Below are 17,191 nucleotides of genomic sequence, written 5' to 3'. Positions count from 1 at the left end.
ACAATGTGGTGCAAGCCTTTACCTTGAGCCCAACATAATGTTCAAAGAAGTATAATCCATATATATTGCATTAAAGGTCAAAAAAATAAAAGTCTGTTTCCTTAAACCACCTTTTACAGGAAGGAAGTAGTATGCAGAAATACCTGGCTTTATAGTGTTACGTAAACAATGCTTGTCTAAGTGGCAGTGGTAAAATTTATTACTGCTATCTTACTGGCCGAGTGCTGAATTGGTGTCATCAGCTCCAGATACAATAGACAATAGACAATAGGTGCAGAAGTAGACCATTCGGCCCCTCGAGTCTGCACCGCCATTCTGAGATCATGGCTGATCATTCACTATCAATACCCAGTCCCTGCCTTGTCCCCATATCCCTTGATTCCCCTATCCATCAGATATCTATCTAGCTCCTTCTTGAAAGCATCCAGAGAATTGGCCCCCACCGTCTTCCGAGGCAGTGCATTCCACACCTCCACAACACTCTGGGAGAAGAAGTTTTTCCTCAACTCTGTTTTAAATAACTGACCTCTTATTCTCAATCCATGCCCTCTGGTACTGGACTCTCCTAACATCTGGAACATATTTCCTGCCTCAATCCTATCAAATCCTTTAATTATCTTAAACGTTTCAATCAGATCCCCTCTCAATCTCCTCAATTCCAGTGTGTACAAGCCCAATCTCTCCAATCTCTCTGCGTAAGACAGCCCTGCCATCCCAGGAATCAACCTAGTGAATCTACGCTGCACTTCCTCAATTGCCAGAATGTCCTTCCTTAAACCTGGAGACCAAAACTGTACACAATATTCCAGGTGTGGTCTCACCAGGGCCCTATACAAATGCAAAAGGACATCCTTGCTCTTGTACTCAATTCCCCTTGTAATAAAGGCCAACATTCCATTTGCCCTCTTCACTGCCTGTTGCACTTGCACATTCACCTTCATTGACTGATGAACTAGGACTCCTAGGTCTCTTTGCATTTCTCCCTTACCTAACTCTACACTGTTCAGACAATACTCTGCCCTCTTGTTCCTGCTTCCAAAGTGGATAACTTCACATTTATTCACATTGAATGACATCTGCCAACTATCTGCCCACTCACCCAGCCTATCCAAGTCTCCCTGTATTCTCCTAATGTCCTCTTCGCATGACACACTGCCACCCATTTTAGTATCGTCAGCAAACTTGCTGATATAGTTTTCAATGCCCTCATCTAAATCGTTGACATAAATCGTAAAGAGCTGTGGTCCCAATACAGAGCCCTGTGGTACCCCACTAGTCACCTCCAGCCAGTCCGAAAAACACCCATTCACTGCTACCCTTTGCTTTCTATCTGCCAACCAGTTTTCTATCCATGTTGAAACCCTGCCCCCAATGCCATGAGCTATATAGAGTGTCAGGGCTGAAATGAAAACAGAAACTATGGAAATACTCAGTAGGTCAGGCAGAATTTGCAGACAAAGAAATAGAGTTAGCATCTCGGGTCAGTGACCCAGCTGATAAAGGGTTTTGACCAAAAACATGAAATCTCTTTCTAGCTTCACAGATGCTGGCTGTGCTGCTAAGTATTTCCTGCATGTTCTCTTTTCTTTATACACACTTCCCAGTTTTTGATTCTCAGTTGAAATTTCAGTGCAATGGCCTTTCATCAGAAATAAAGTTAGTGTTGTGTGTGTGGCCTCCGTCGGTCGTGGTCGACCATGGGTACTGCGCCTCTGGTAGTCACTGGGAGTGACCTCTCCACGGTACAAGCCAGGGCAGAGTTGATATGGAGATCCATCTGTTGCCCATGCTGATGGCAAGTCCAAAGGAACGACGAAGGTCGATAAAGTTTGGTTCCAGCAGCATCGCAGGAGTTGCCGTGCCGGTGCTGGGTACAGCAGTCAGCCGTCTTCAGAACTCCGACTCCAGATTTTTCCTCGGCGATGTAACTACTTTAAAAGAATGTACAGAGCCAAGAATCAGAAATTATGAAGTGGAAAGAGTAAAAGGAAAGACTTGTAATAAAGAGGAAGATGGAAATAATGGAACACCTCAATAGATGATGATCCAAGACAGAAGCAGGATGATAAAATTTCAAGTAATAACACGGAGCATGGATTTAGAGGGGGTGTGAACAACACTGTATTACCAGCATCAGGAAGCCAGAGAATTGGGTCCAGTGATTATGACATCACTCCTAAACTCAGTAATGAGAAGAGAAATAGGTAAAGAGTATAATTAAAATATGAGGTGTTATTCCTAATGCTTCATTGAGATAATATCCAAGAACAATGAAGTCTGAACCAGAAATGGGCTGGGAACCAGAGATGAAGGCTGGAAAATTAGTGTTGGGTTATCATTGGTGGTTTTCAGCAAAGTAAAAAGATAATTTTATATGGATTTCAGCAAGGCATTTGATAGGTACCCCATGCAAGGCTTATTGAGAAAGTAAGGAAGCATGGGATCCAATAAAACTTTGCTTTGTGGATCCAGAACTGGCTTGCCCACAGAAGGCAAAGGGTGGTTGCAGATGGGTCATGTTCTGTGTGGAGGTCAGGCACCAGTGGAGTGCCTCAGGGATCTGTTCTGGGACCCCTGCTCTTCGTGATTTTTATCAATGACCTGGATGAAAAAGTGGAGGGATGGGGTTAGTGCATTTGCTGATGACACAAGGGTTGGAAGTGCTGTGGATAGGGTGGAGGGCTGTCAGAGGTCACAGTGGGACATTGATAGGATGCATAAATGGACTGAGAAGTGGCAGATGGAGTTCAACCCAGGTAAGTGTGAGGTGGTTCATTTTGGTAGGTCAAATATAATGGCAGAATATAGTATTAATGGTAAGACTCTTGGCAGTGTGAAGGATCAGAGAGATCTTGGGGTTCGAGTCCATAGGACACTCAAGGCTGCTGCGCAGGTTGACTCTGTATTTAAGAAAGCATATGGTGAATTGGTCTTCATCAGTCGTGGGATTGAGTTTAGGAGCCGAGAGGTAATGTTGCAGCTATATAGGACCCTGGTCAGACCCCACTTGCTGTGCTCAGTTCTGGTCGCCTCACTACAGGAAGGATGTGGAAGCCATAGAAAGGGTGCAGAGGAGATTTACAAGGATGTTGCCTGGATTGGTGAGCATGCCTTATGAGAATAGGTTGAGTGAACTCGACCTTTTCTCCTTGGAGTGACAGAGGATGAGAGGTGACCTGATAGAGGTGTATAAGATGATGAGAGGCATTGATAGAGGCGTGGATAGTCTGAGGCTTTTTCTCAGGGCTGAAATGGCTAGCATGAGAGAGCACAGATTTAAGGTGCTTGGAAGTAGGTACAGAGGAGATGTCAGAGTTAAGTTTTTTATGCAGAGTGGTGAGAACATGGAATGGGCTGCTGGCGACGGTGAAGGCGGATACAATTGGGTCTTTTAATAGACTTCTGGACAGGTATATGGAGCTCAGAAAAATAGGCTATGGGTAACCCTAGGTAATTTCTCAGGTAAGGGCATATTTGGCACAGCTTTGTGGGCCGAAGGGCCTGTATTATGCTGTAAGTTTTCTATGTTTCAACCACATCCTGAGCATAAGTACAGATCACTAAGTTGAAGAAATGGACATAACTGTCTTAGTCTTTCATTGGTGTTAATCGTTGTGTGTTTAAGTATCACCCTAAGGACATGAGCACCTAGCCCATGGTTAGTCCAGGCCTCAGGTACAGTCTGTGTACAGTTGCCATGTGACTGTCTGAGTTTCCTCTGTGAGCTCTGGTTTCCTCCCACATTGGAGAGATGTGGAGGCTGCTAGGTTGACTGGCTCTAATGGTGTAGGGAGTGGTAGATTCTGTGGGAGATTGTTGAGGATGTTGGAAGAATAAAATGGGATTAGTGTAGGGATTATGTAAATAGATTCCTAAGGGTTAGTGAACTTGCTTCCATGCTGCATTACTCTATGAATACAGTCTATTATATAACTAATCATAAGTGTTGGAATTCCATATTAATTCTGCCACATCGCACTTGAAACAAACATAACCAGCTTAATTCCGACACTTGAGGAGCAGTATTATGGCGTGAGTGGAGGTGTTCTATTTATGCTATTGGCAGAAATGCTCCCAGCGTTTTCTGCCAAGTACATTCATACCTGTTTACAAGAAATGAATCAAATGTTAATGATACTTCTTTAACAAAGTGTCAATCGTTTTTTTATCCTATCAGCGAAATCATGCAGCAAGATGTGAATTTACAACTTTCTAAGTATTTTTATGTTTGGAGAAAATATTGAAAAATGCATCTGCATAGATGTTTCTCACATGCTCGGTTGGAGATACTGAATGCTTGATGTGTTTGTGTGTGTAGGCAGGACTTTATAGAGAAATGTTGAGGAATAGAGAGTGACAACATTGAAGCTGTGACAACTAGAAGGGAGGAGCTTTAAAGGAAAAGGAAGAACGACAGTTCATTACAAGGATCAACAAACCAATACTCAGTCAGGTATATGAATGTTAATTGTAGATATATCACAAGCACGTGCACTGAGACTTCACGCAAATAAAAGCAATGGAGAAAGCTTTGTGCACTCTGTTATGGTCTGGTCGATTTTGAGTTTAATGTGAACATTTGTTGGTCTAAATGAGATAAAGTTTTCAGCTATTTTGGTCTTATTGTTCAGAATCACTTAGATAATACTGAGACATGTCCCATTTTCATTGATAATGTAAATGTAACTGATGCTTTCAATTACTTTGCTTCATCCTAACTACAAATGATAAAAGCAATCAGATATTCCCGCCAAACCCTTATGAAACAGTTGATTATCCCTATTAACAACAACTGATGTAACCTCATTTCATTACCAAGAAAGAGATCTCTTCTCTCAATTCTGCTTCCTGGCTTGATGGGTGGATAGATCGATACTTTATTGATCCCAAAGGAAATTACAGTGGCACACTACAGTTACAAGTGCACAGATATACAAATATACAAATATTAGAAGAGAAGTAAGAAAGAATAAAACAAAATAAGTTATCTCAAATAATCTAACAGGAGGGGGCCATCACTACCCCAGCTATAGGTTGACTCATTATTAGGCCTAAAGGCTGAGGGTAAGAATGAACTCATATTACGCTCTTTGGAGCAGTGCAGTTGTCAGTCTTTTACTAAAAGTGCTCCTCTGTTCAGGCAAGGTGGCATGCAGAGGGTGAGAAACATTGTCCAGAATTGCCAGGATTTTCCATAGGGAGATGCCGACCCTGAAGAAGTTTAAATCTTCCCTTCAACAGGAGTTCAGTGAAACCCTCTCTCACTGCTCACCCTCTGTAACCTCTGCGGCCCTCCAAACCTTCGACCACGTGCTTACCCAGTCTCACTATCACAGCCATGTATCCTTTCTGGGAACAAGTCTTTGCTGCCACTTGTACCACACAGTTTCCAGATTCATTTCCAAGCTTCTTGATTTGGACCCTCTGAGGACCCCAGGTACTCACGTTCAGTTGACTGTTTCTCTGCTGCTTCTCCTACCACGTTCTACACACCATGCCTTCCACCATGAGCAGGTACCTGGTGTCCCTATCCCAGTCAACTCCACAACTCCAGGATTCTCTCTGTGCCACCTGTTATAGACCTGTACGCTACGTACTCTCATGTCCTGCAAAGATTGGAAGCTTGCCCATCTACAGACCACAGAACCTGCTGTCTCCAACACTGGCAGGTCTGTCCCTGCTGCTGACCTCAATGGCTCTAACAATCCAGAGCAGATTCAAAACCTAGAGTCCACCACCATCGATGTGGGTTCCAACAACCTCAGACACTTCCAAAGTGCTGATTGCTCAATCTCCAACTCCAGCCTTGACCTCCAGGCTGGGTCATACAGCACTGCCACTGGAACCCCCTTCCCCCACCACCACTCCACGATCCCATCTCTCTCAGGTCCCACCACCAACTCATGGGTCCTCAAAGACTCCATCTTCCTCTCCCCCCACCATTCCTGAACACCACAAGCCTACCATCCCCTCAGACACTACCCCCTCGGATCCCAGCTCTCATCCATGCTGGGTCTTCACCATCCCCTCCAACATTCTCCACTCTGAGGCAAAACGTTCTGTCCTCAGTAAAGGCCTCACCATTGTCTCCCTGCGCCCACACCTCAGTGAGTTCCATGCCCGCCATGATGCTGAGATCTTCTTCTGCCGCCTCCGTCTCCGAGCCTATTTCTTTGGCAAGTTCTCTCCATCCTGCAACTATGACCCCTTCTCCCGTCTTCAACCCTGCTCCTCTTCCTGGACACCCCTCATTGGTCTTCTACCTGCCCTAGACCTTTTCATGCCCAACTATCGATGGAGCATCAATCCACTAGACTTCAACACTCCACTCTCCTATTCCAACCACACTCCTTCCAAACGCTCTGCTCTCTGTTCCCTCTGCACTAATCCTAACTTCACCATCAAACTCACAGGTAAGGGAGGTGCTGTAATAGTCTGGCATTCTGACCTCTACCTTGCCGAGGCCCAGCGCCAAATCTCAGACACCTCCTCTTGCTTAGCCCTTTTACCTCCTACCCAAAATCTACAAACCCATTTGTCCAGGTAGACCCATTGTTTCTGTTTGTTCCTGCTCCATTGAACTCATATCTGCATATCTCAACTCTGTTTTATCCCCCTTGGTGCAGTCCCTTCCTACCTACATCTGGATTTTTTTGATGATTTCAAATTCCCTGGTCCCCATCATCTTATTTTTACTATGCATGTCCAGTCACTATACACCTCCAATCCCCACCAGCAAGGCCTCAAAGCTCTCCATTTATTTCTGGACACCAGACCCAACCTGTTCCCCTCCACTACCACTCTCACCACCGAGCAGAACTTCTCACTCTAAATAATTTCTGCTTTGGCTCCTCCCACTTTCTTCAAACAAAAGGTGTAGCCATGGGCACTCGCATGGGGCCCCCAGCTGTGCCTGCCCGTTTGCCGGCGATGTGTATCAGTCTGTGTTCCAAGCCTACGCTGGTGACCATCCCACACTTTTCCTGTGCTGCTTCCTGCACCCGTGCTGAACTCATCAACTACATCTACTTTGCCTCCAACTTCCACCCTGCCTTCAAATTTGCCTGGTCCATTTCCGACACCTCCCTCTCCTTTCTTGATCTCTCTGTCTCTATCTGTGGAGACAGCTTATCTACTACTGTTTATTACAAACCCACAGACTCTCACAACTACCTGGACTATACCTCCTCCCACCTTGCCACTTGTAAAAACACCATCCACTTCTCTCAATTCCTCCATCAGCACCACGTCTGCTCTCAGGATGAGGCTTTTCATTCCAGGTTGAAGGAGATGTCCTCCTTCTTTAAAGAAAGGGGCTTCTCTTCCTCCACCATCAACACGGCATCTCTTCCATTTCACACACGTCTGCTGTCACCCCATTCTCCCACCACCATACCAAGGATAGGGCTCCCCTTGTCCACAACTACCACTCCAGCAGCCTCTGCACCCACCATGCAATTCTCCGCAACCTCCGCCATCTCCAACAGGATCCCACTACCAAGCATATTTTCCTCACTTTCTGCTTTCTGCAGGGATCGCTTCCTATGTGACTCCCTTGTCCTTTCATCCCTCACCACTGATCTCCCTCCAGCATTTATCCTTACAAGTGGAACAAGTGCTGTACTGCGCCTGCATCTCCTCCCTCGCTACCATTCAGGGCCCCAAACAGTCCTTCCAAGTGAGGGGACACTTCACCTGCAAGTCTGTTGGGCTCAAATACTATGTCTGGTGCTCCCGGTGTGGCCTCCTGTATGTCAGTGAGACCCGATGTAGATTGGCAGATCACTTCACTGAGCACCTATGCTCTGTCTACCCAGTAAAAGTGGATCTCAAAGTGGCCATCCATTTTAATTCCACTTCCCATTCCTATTCTGATATGTTTATCCATGGCCTCCTCCACTGTCATGATGAGGTCACACTTAAGTTGGAGGAACAACATCTTATATTCAATTTGGGCAGCCTCCAACCTGATGGCATAAACATTGATTTCTCAGACTTCTGGTAATGCCCCCTTTACCATTCCTCATCCCCTTTTGCCCCCCTCACCTTATCTCCTTGCCCGCCCAACTCCTCCCTCCTGGTGCTCCTCCCCCCTCCCTTTATTTTCTTCCATGGACCTCTGTCCTCTTCTATCATACTTCCCCTTCTCCAGCACTATATCTCTTTCACCAATCAACTTCCCAGCTCTTTACTTCATCCTTCCCCTTTCAGGTTTCTCCTGTCACCTTATGTTTCTCTCTATTCTCCTTCTCCTTTTAAATCTACTCCTTAACTTGTTTTCTCCATTCCTGCCGAAGGGGCTCGGCCTGAAATGTCCACTGTACGTTTCCCCATAGATGCTGCCTGGCTTGCTGAGTTCCTCCAACATTTTGTGTGTGTTGCTTGGATTTCCAGCACCTGCAGATTCTCTTGTGTTTTCCATAGGATTCTTTGTTCTACCACTGCATCCAGTGTGTCCAGTTTGACTCCTATAACAGAGCCAGCCTTTCTAATCTGTTTATTGAGCCTGTTGGCACCCGTGTTGATGCCATTGCCCCAGAACACCACCACATAGAAGATTGTGTTGGTGACAACAGACTGGCAGAACATGTGAAGGAGTGGCCTGCATACTCCAAAGGACCTCAGTCTCCTCAGAAAGTAGAGGCGATTCAGGCCCTTCTTGTGTATTGGTGCTCCACTCAAGTTTGTCATCCAGGTGCACCCACAGGTACTTGTAGATCCTCACCATCAATAACAGGGAGCCATGCAGGCTTAGTCTCCCTAAAGTCTATCACCATCTCCTTTGTCTTTATGATGTTGAGCTGCAAATGATTCAGCTTGCACCATTTCACAATGTCCTCCACCAGGGCCTTGTATTCATCCTCCCTTTATACACCCAACTATTGCTGAGCCATCAGAGAATTTCTGCAGATGACATGACTTAGCATTGTATCTAAAGTCCTTGGTACACAGGGTAAACAGGAAGGGAGCCAATACAGTCCCCTGTGGGGCCCCAGAGCTGCTTATAGCCTTGGTCTGACACACAGCTCTGAAGCCGCACAAACTGTGGTCTGCCAGTCAGGTAGTCCATTATGCAGGATGCAATAGAAGTAATCCAAAATAATGGCTTCATCTTCCTTCATCTTGGTGATAGCAATCAAAGCTGTGCTGTACCACATGGACTGTTAACCTGGGGGAGGATGCTGTTCCTGGTTTACTTATCTTTCCAGCAGATTAGAAGGATTTACAGTGACAGCTTTGGTGATAGCTCTCCAGTGCTTTGAGGTGACTGCTGGGGGTTGTGCAATTTTCAGAAGCACATAAGTGTGGCAGGAATCATTTCTGCCAGGGATAGTGCTAGGATTGAAGTCTAAATCTTCTTGCAGATTTTCTCCAAAGAGCCAAATGCTGCTGAAGGTAAGAGATGATTTTTGTATTAAGTAAGAGATGGCTTCTGCTATAAGCAGTGGTCTACATGATTCATGGTCTCAGTGTGGAACATTAGTCTCCAACAAATGGTCCAGCAGGAACAGATTGTTACAAGACTTCTGTTTTGTAGATGTGGATTGTAAGGTCCATTATCTTAGATGGTTCAGTGAACAAACCTACCGTAACTTGAAACTTAGTCTCCAAACATTATATGCGTTTACCAACCCTACTAGTGACCTTAGTTCAGGAATGGAGGTAACGTACGTTAAATAGATTCCCTCTAGTTTCACTCACCAGATGATGGAAGGAAACATCTGAAGCTGGTTGAGCCTAAGATACTACCCTGAAGAGCTCCAGTACAGATGTCCTGAGTGTATTTAGAGATTCATTGTTTAGATTCAGTTAATTTACAATGGCAATAACTGTTTTATTGTACATGATATCCAACAGAAAATTGCTGTCAGGGGCTACAGATAAATTGTTGAAGGCCCACTGCACTGTACCAGTTTAACACACCTGTTCAGGGGGCGGAGAATTACAAGGACAAGCTTCTTTTGTTATGCAACCTGCTGGATGAACTCAGCAGGTCAGACACCATCAATAAAAATGAATGAATAATCAACGTCTTGGGCCAAGACCCTTCATCGGGATCTTTTTTCTTATCACTTTTTCTATAAACATGCCTGTAATTCAGCACTATATTCTCCTGCAATCAAAATTAGATTGTGTAAAAAAAGGAACTTTTTTGCCTTGCATCTGTTTTCTTTTTAATATTGTATTTTACTGTTTTTACTGTGTTGCTGGCTATTAATTGAATTATCTGTTTAAGCAATCTGTACATGTGACCATTTGGCGGTGTACTTTTGGACAGTTATTTCCTCACAGGCATTTCTGTGTACATTGTTGGGTTAGGACTTTATTGGCAATATTAAATGTTTACAACTTTTGATGTCTTCATATATAATCCAAAGAAGTTCTTCATATCTTCTTTTTGCTTTTCCATGTCGCCTAATATAAACGTCACACAACAAAATAATGGGAAGAATCAGGTAACTCCAGTTATCATTTGCAGAGTAATCATAATGTGTGAACCTCAACAGAAAATTTTGACAATGAGATCTCTCAAACATAGAGAGATAGTGGCCATAGTGAGGTGTGTCAGGAATGGTCAGGAGGAAGAGTATAGGAAACTGATACAGGACTTTGTGATATGGTGCAGCTCAAACTACCTGCGTCTCAATATCACCAAGACCAAGGAGATGGTGGTGGACTTTAGGAGACCTAGGCCTCATATGGAGCCAGTGATCATTAATGGAGAATGTGTGGAGCAGGTTAAGACCTACAAGTATCTGGGAATGCAGTTAGATGAGAAGCTAGACTGGACTGCCAACACAGATGCCCTGTGCAGGAAAGCACAGAGTCGACTGTACTTCCTCAGAAGGCTGGCGTCATTCAATGTTTGTAGTGACATGCTGAAGATGTTCTATCGGTCAGTTGTGGAGAGCGCCCTTTTCTTTGTGGTGGCGTGCTGGGGAGGCAGCATTAAGAAGAGGGATGCCTCACGTCTTAATAAGCTGGTAAGGAAGGCGGGCTCTGTCATGGGCACAGAACTGGAGAGTATGACATCGGTGGCAGAGCGGAGGGCGCTGAGTAGGCTACGGTCAATCATGGAAAACCCTGAACATCCTCTGCACAGCACCATCCAGAGACGGAGAAGCAGCTTCAGTGGCAGGTTGCTGTCAATGCAATGCTCCTCAGACAGGATGAAGAGATCATTACTCCCCAACGCCATTCGGCTCTCCAATTCAACCACCGGGGCAAGACATGTTAAGTGCCAGGGTTAGGAGTGAGCTTAAGTTACCACTCAATGCACTTTAGTAAACTATTTAAGAACTTTTTAAAAGCTATTTATTAATGCTTTTTGGGAGGGTGATTTTAGATGCATATCATATTTATACTGAGTTAAATACTGTATGTAATTAGTTTTGCTACAAATAAGTGTATGGGACACTGGAAAAATGTTTGAATTTCCCCTTGGGGATGAATAAAGTATCTATCTATCTATCTAGAGATCTCGGGCCTTTTGTTCCAGCATGTTTCTCCTGTTCAAATCTCCTACACATATGGAGAAACATAAATGAGGAATGAGGAATTGGAGTTCTGTCTAAACTTCTGCTGCAGAAGCTGAGAACACTTACACGAATTTTCTCTATGTTTTTGTTTGTCTTGAATAGTCATGACCATACTTCATACGCTGATTCAGCAAAAAGCTGTTTTACTATTGCAACATTACACCACCAGCAGGGTATTAGTTTACTAAGTCTTTATATTAAAATGAAATAGAAAGTACCCTTTGTGTGCAATGTCTAATGTTAAAAAAAAGTGTTTATGAAGCTGTCACTGATGAAAATGACTCTGAATTCTTTTCCAATGAAATGTTCTACTTTTTACCTAAATCTATTGTATTTCAATTTTTATTTTCCGGCTTATAAACTAACAATAACTTTAAAAAATGCAAATGCTACTAGGTCAAGCTTATTTTTATTGTTACAGATTATATAAAGTACGATTGTCAAGCAGTTTGTTTGCATAGTGCTGCTTTTTCACTGTTGTGTTATTGAAAATTGATTTTTGCTCTGAATTGAGACATGATAACGTTCAGCTGTCACTTCGGAAATACAGTTCAGGTCTTCTATGTGTGAGATGCCATTGTGTTCCTGTTGTGATTATAGGGGAACAGTGATCATGTTGTCCTGGAAGTAACCATCATTGGTCTCTCTTTGGATATCTGGGTTTTACCAGGTTATCTCTAGGTTGCCTGATTAATCAATCTTACACTCCAGTATCTTTGGTCACCTTCTCTTTGTTTTTGTACTGTACTGACCACAAACTTCCAGTTATACTGAACCCAACCTCTCCTCCACAATGTCATGTCATTATGGTTTTATGTCTTTAATACATCTCTGCAAAGTCCAAAATAAAAGGACACATGAAAAGCCATTTGTTAAACAGTTTATTTGTTTACTTTTAATTAATTAATTAATATCATGCATCACAATTGTATTTATATTAATTTCTCTTTAATTGTCCTTTGGTTTCAGCCATGGCCAAACGTGTCTAACCTCGCCAAGGACTTTATTGACCGGCTGATCACAATAGACCCTAATGAGAGAATGGCAGCTGCTCAAGCATTGAAACATCCATGGGTTGTGACAATGGCTGCATCATCTTCCATGAAAAACCTCCACCGTTCCATCTCCCAGAACTTGATGAGGAGAACATCCTCCTGCTGTCAAAGCTCGAAGTCAGCAGAGACCACCAAATCTAGTCGCTCCAGCAAATCACGCCGTTTGCGTGAGAAGGAAATCCGGGAATTTAACCTGTGGTACCAGCAGCACATGGAGCAAGAGTAATTAAAGGGTTACCATCCAATTTGTTATTAAGCTAACTATTATTTTCTCCCCCTAAAAAAAACATATTGAAATAAAACTAAATTTTCATTAGTTGGTTCATCACTTAGAATTTTTTAAGTGATATTAAAAGAATTCTACATAGTCTGAAGACTACAGCTATAATTCTCCACTGAACAATGCTTATATCAAATTAAATAGGCTCGTTGGTATTTAGCATTTGTTTTTATTCATCAATAGAGACTACTGTATATACTTATGCAATGAGATGTAAAATTCAAACTTTGTTAATGTTTTCTAATACTGATTTTCCTTTAAAAATATTGCTTAGTCTACTTTAATGCCAGTCTTTTCATGGAAGGAGCTAAGCAGAATGAGCCAGTTTTCTTCGCCTATGAGAACAGTCCGACAACTGAACTATTCCAATGGTTAATCCTATTATTGATAATTATTAGCGTGTTAGATGAAAAATCAAAGGCTTTACAAAGCTGATAAAATAATTCAGGGAAAGACTCAAGAAAATCGATTGGGTTAATCTACTGTATGTAGGACCAAGAAGAAAATGAATGCCTTGAATCTTTTTGTCCCTTTTGGAGCAGCATGTTGCAGTTCTTCTGTTAGCCTTCTGGGTTGATGTGCTGAAAGGAAGAAAATGAAGCCCCAATTGATAATTGAAAATTGTACTACATTGAGTGAATATCCTGGAGCATTTTAAAAGGAGTCATCTAACTCAAGTTCCTTTGGGAGTCTTGTTGGACAAATTAAAGCTATGTAGGTATGTTTTCTTTGAAATATTTCAAACCAAACGAAGAGTCAGTCAAGATCCTTGTGAACTGCACATAGGAAGAAATGTCTGAAGTTATTTACATGAACTGTGGTGCATTTCATAACTAAATGGAGACTGGCGTACCTGCTTCTGTGGCGCTTTGAATGAGTAAAGCAGTAATGGCAAAACAGAAATTTAAACAAATAATATTCATTGAACCATTTCATTCCAAAGTTCAGTGAAATTGAAAGATTTTTTAGATCTCTATCAAATGTAATATGAACTACCTCTAGAAACTAATTACACCCAGTAACCTTCCATGGCTCCAAGTATGATTTTAAAACAAATCTGCACTGCAAGGCCATCCTTAACACACATTTACTTGTTATACAGCTGACTTGCTATGGGAAGATTTAAGCCAATAACAAGGGCTTTATATAATTATAGTGGAGGGTCATGGCACACTCATCATGTATCCTAACCTGTCTGCCATTTTAATCAGGCAGAATTCAGCAGAGTTAAGGCTAGATTGGCGAGGACCTGTAAAATACAATACAATGCTTGTGATAATTCTAAATTTGGAGATCAGGAGGCAAGTAGTGTCAACCCTGCCACACAACTTGTTTGGGAGCAGCCTTATGGCCACTCAAGACTGTTTCACATTACTCTTGGGGCCTTTGTTTTGAAAATGAACCAATTAGCACCCTTTTTATGCACAACTCAAACAAACAAAAAGATTTAATTTGGTGTAAATCACACTAGCAATAATTTCCCAGTGAAAATGTATCCATCACGAAATTATACCAGGTACTTCCATACATCTTTTATATCAGCATATTTTTCAGTATCAAACATGCACCTAATAATGTCATTATTTGCATAACGGCCATTTTCTCATAATATCTATCTTTGTCCCTTGAGTGCCTCAGGCTGTTCCATCATGGTGTAGATCACCTTGAGACTGCCGAGGACCAGAGAGTGGCCTCTATCTGTGCCATCACCTCAGCAGTAGTTTATGTATGTCAGTTCCCCAGCAGAGAAGTGAACAGATCCCATGAAGAGGAAGTCATTATCTCCTAGCTCCTAAAAAGAGCTTGGAAATGCACTTCACCATGCTCACAGTCATTTCCTGCATTTGCTGAAACAGACCTGGCATGCTGTTAACTATTTCTTTGTGATCCATTCCATCAACCCCGATCATCTTCCAAAACAGACTTTATTGGAGCATTACTGGTGTGCAGATCCCATACCTTTCTACAACTTCCAACACCCAAATGCAGCCCACTAATACCCATTTTATCACTCAAAAATGTGTTCCCTCTGAGCTATTTGCTCATACCTCATTTTGACATACTTGAATTTTTCTTTGGCTTCAAGCACCCCACCTGACTGTGCAAATGCAAACGTTGACTGCATAACCACTGAGGTTTGGATCACCTTGGTCCTGGAGTATAACTACCATATGTTGAAAAACATCTCACTAGTTTTGAAGATTAGCTTTTTGGTTGTGCCAGTGATTTCACAGAAGCACACAAGACTCTTGTCACACACTCAACACTAACTCAACATACTTCTGCTGCATGGCACTTACATCCAACAATCAAGGTTCATAGTAAGCATGGAACATTTACAGTATCATGAGAGTCAATTTTAGGTGAAAATACATGTTGATAATGAAATTCAGCATCATCAGCAAAGTGCCAGAATCATTGGTTAATTTAGGAAAAAGGTATTTGAAGATCAAGATCTGGCATAAAACTCATAGCCTACCACCTAGCTGTGATCCATGACTTCCTGCATGCTTCCAACATTTAGACTATCTATATCAAATCTTAAGGCACTGAAAAAAACCACCATCGATCCTTCCACAAAATCCTCCAAACTCACAGGAAGGATTAACAAACCAATGTGGCTGTCTTCACTTAGGCCAACATCCTCAGTGCTGAGGTACTAATTACGCTCTATAAGCTGCTTTGAGTGGATAGGCTATCTTGTTCACAAACCTGACATCAGATTTTAGAACACACAATTGCAGGCTCTATCAAGGCAAGAGGATACCAGGTGGGCAAATGAAATCTTTTAAGAAATTACTCAAAGCCTTTTAAAGAAATATTACATTTCATTTTATATTCATTTTAATGCAAGTTTCTGATTCCATATCACCCTCACACTCATTTAGAAACCTTTCTGGACAACTTCATTTTTTTGCTGAGTTCAACACAAATAATGATGAATTTACCTCATCAACTAAAAATGAATTCTAATTTCTAGGCCTGCCTTCACGTAGGAAGGCAGAAAATTTGGCCATGACGCATCCTCAGGGAACCAGTTGGATTGAAAGAGTTTGGATTCCATAAGTTTATTTTCTTTTCAAAAGTTATCTCTGAGCTTTCTTAATCTTGAATATTGTAAATCAATAATTGGATAGATATATCAAAGATATGACATGTCTATCATAGCAAAAGTACAGATGAATTCAGTAACTTGGTAACCTTGGGTTATTAAAGCTAGCATTGTGCTTGTTAAATACAATCCAAATTTAATCTCTGATTCTACTGAGCTAGCTGATCCCAGCCAAGCTACATTGAAAGAGGAGAAGTTTGACATTACAAACCAGCACACCTTACTTGGAGATCCTATACAATCTACAGTTACATAGATTGCTAAAATGATAAAGGCTATTTTATGAATTAAGTGATCACAGCCGTAAAATGCTGAAGAATGGGCACTGAGTCACAAATCTGTTTCTGTAAATGGTTGGGAAAGTGGGCAACAAATGTTGATAGACAAAGTAAATGTTTTTTTTAACTTTAAGTTTATATGACCAATGCCAGTCTCCATTTGCTGTTGGATTGAGATTTACTGCTATTGTACAGCAGCATGGCATTAACAAAATGGAGATAGTATGACTGGTGAGCAATTAAATTAATGTCACTCTCAAATTGTTGCAGATTCTTCAGTCTATTACTATGTAATCATGCAGCGATTATTTTGTTTTGTCTTTGATGGAACATTGTGATAGAACAAATTTTCCATTTGGGAGAATTCATGGTCTTGAATGTCAATCCTGACTTGAACGAACACAATAAAACTTTTTTTCTAAATTTCCACAGTGTTTTGCTAGATGATAAGGCATGGGGCATATTATGCATCTACGTTAAGGGCTGGCCTGTCTATTCATTACAAACCCCAGATTCAGTATGAGGGAAGTGTTCAGGTGAGTTCTCTGTTCACCTGCATACCTTCTATGGTCTTGTTTTACCTCAGAGGAATGTAAGAGATTAAAAGACCCTGCAAAACCAAATCAAAAAGCTGAATTAAAAACAGGAAATGAGGGAAAATTTCAACAGATCAGGTAGAGTTTATGGAAAAAGCAACAATTAAAGTTTCATTTCAAAGACCTTTCATCAGAACAAGTAAGATAGGAAGAGTATACTGTACTCAAAGTCATGTGAGAATGATGGGAAATATAAGAATAGGAGTGTTATAGTTTACAGATGTATTCCCATAATATGATTCTAGAAACTTCATTTTTTAATGATATGTTATTGTTAAATTTTGCTTTTAGTTGCATCTCCCATAAATTAAGAGGCACCATTGAAAACGT

General features: G+C 41.9%; 1 protein-coding gene across 1 annotated transcript in view; it reads left to right on the top strand.

Moving 5' to 3' along the window:
* The window catches only part of LOC132399143 (serine/threonine-protein kinase H1-like), a 63,388-nt gene extending 46,696 nt beyond the window's left edge, over positions 1–16,692 (top strand). Inside the window, exon 3 of the mRNA XM_059979190.1 lies at positions 12,510–16,692. Coding sequence (XP_059835173.1) covers positions 12,510–12,821 — 312 coding nt within the window. The 3' untranslated portion in view covers positions 12,822–16,692. The remainder of the gene's footprint in view (positions 1–12,509) is intronic.
* The last annotated feature ends 499 nt before the right edge of the window (positions 16,693–17,191 follow it).

This window comes from Hypanus sabinus, chromosome 1 (genome assembly GCF_030144855.1).
Source record: "Hypanus sabinus isolate sHypSab1 chromosome 1, sHypSab1.hap1, whole genome shotgun sequence".
NCBI lineage: Eukaryota > Metazoa > Chordata > Chondrichthyes > Myliobatiformes > Dasyatidae > Hypanus > Hypanus sabinus.
Note: the sequence above shows the minus strand (reverse complement) of the source record. Positions and strands in the feature narration are given on the sequence as shown.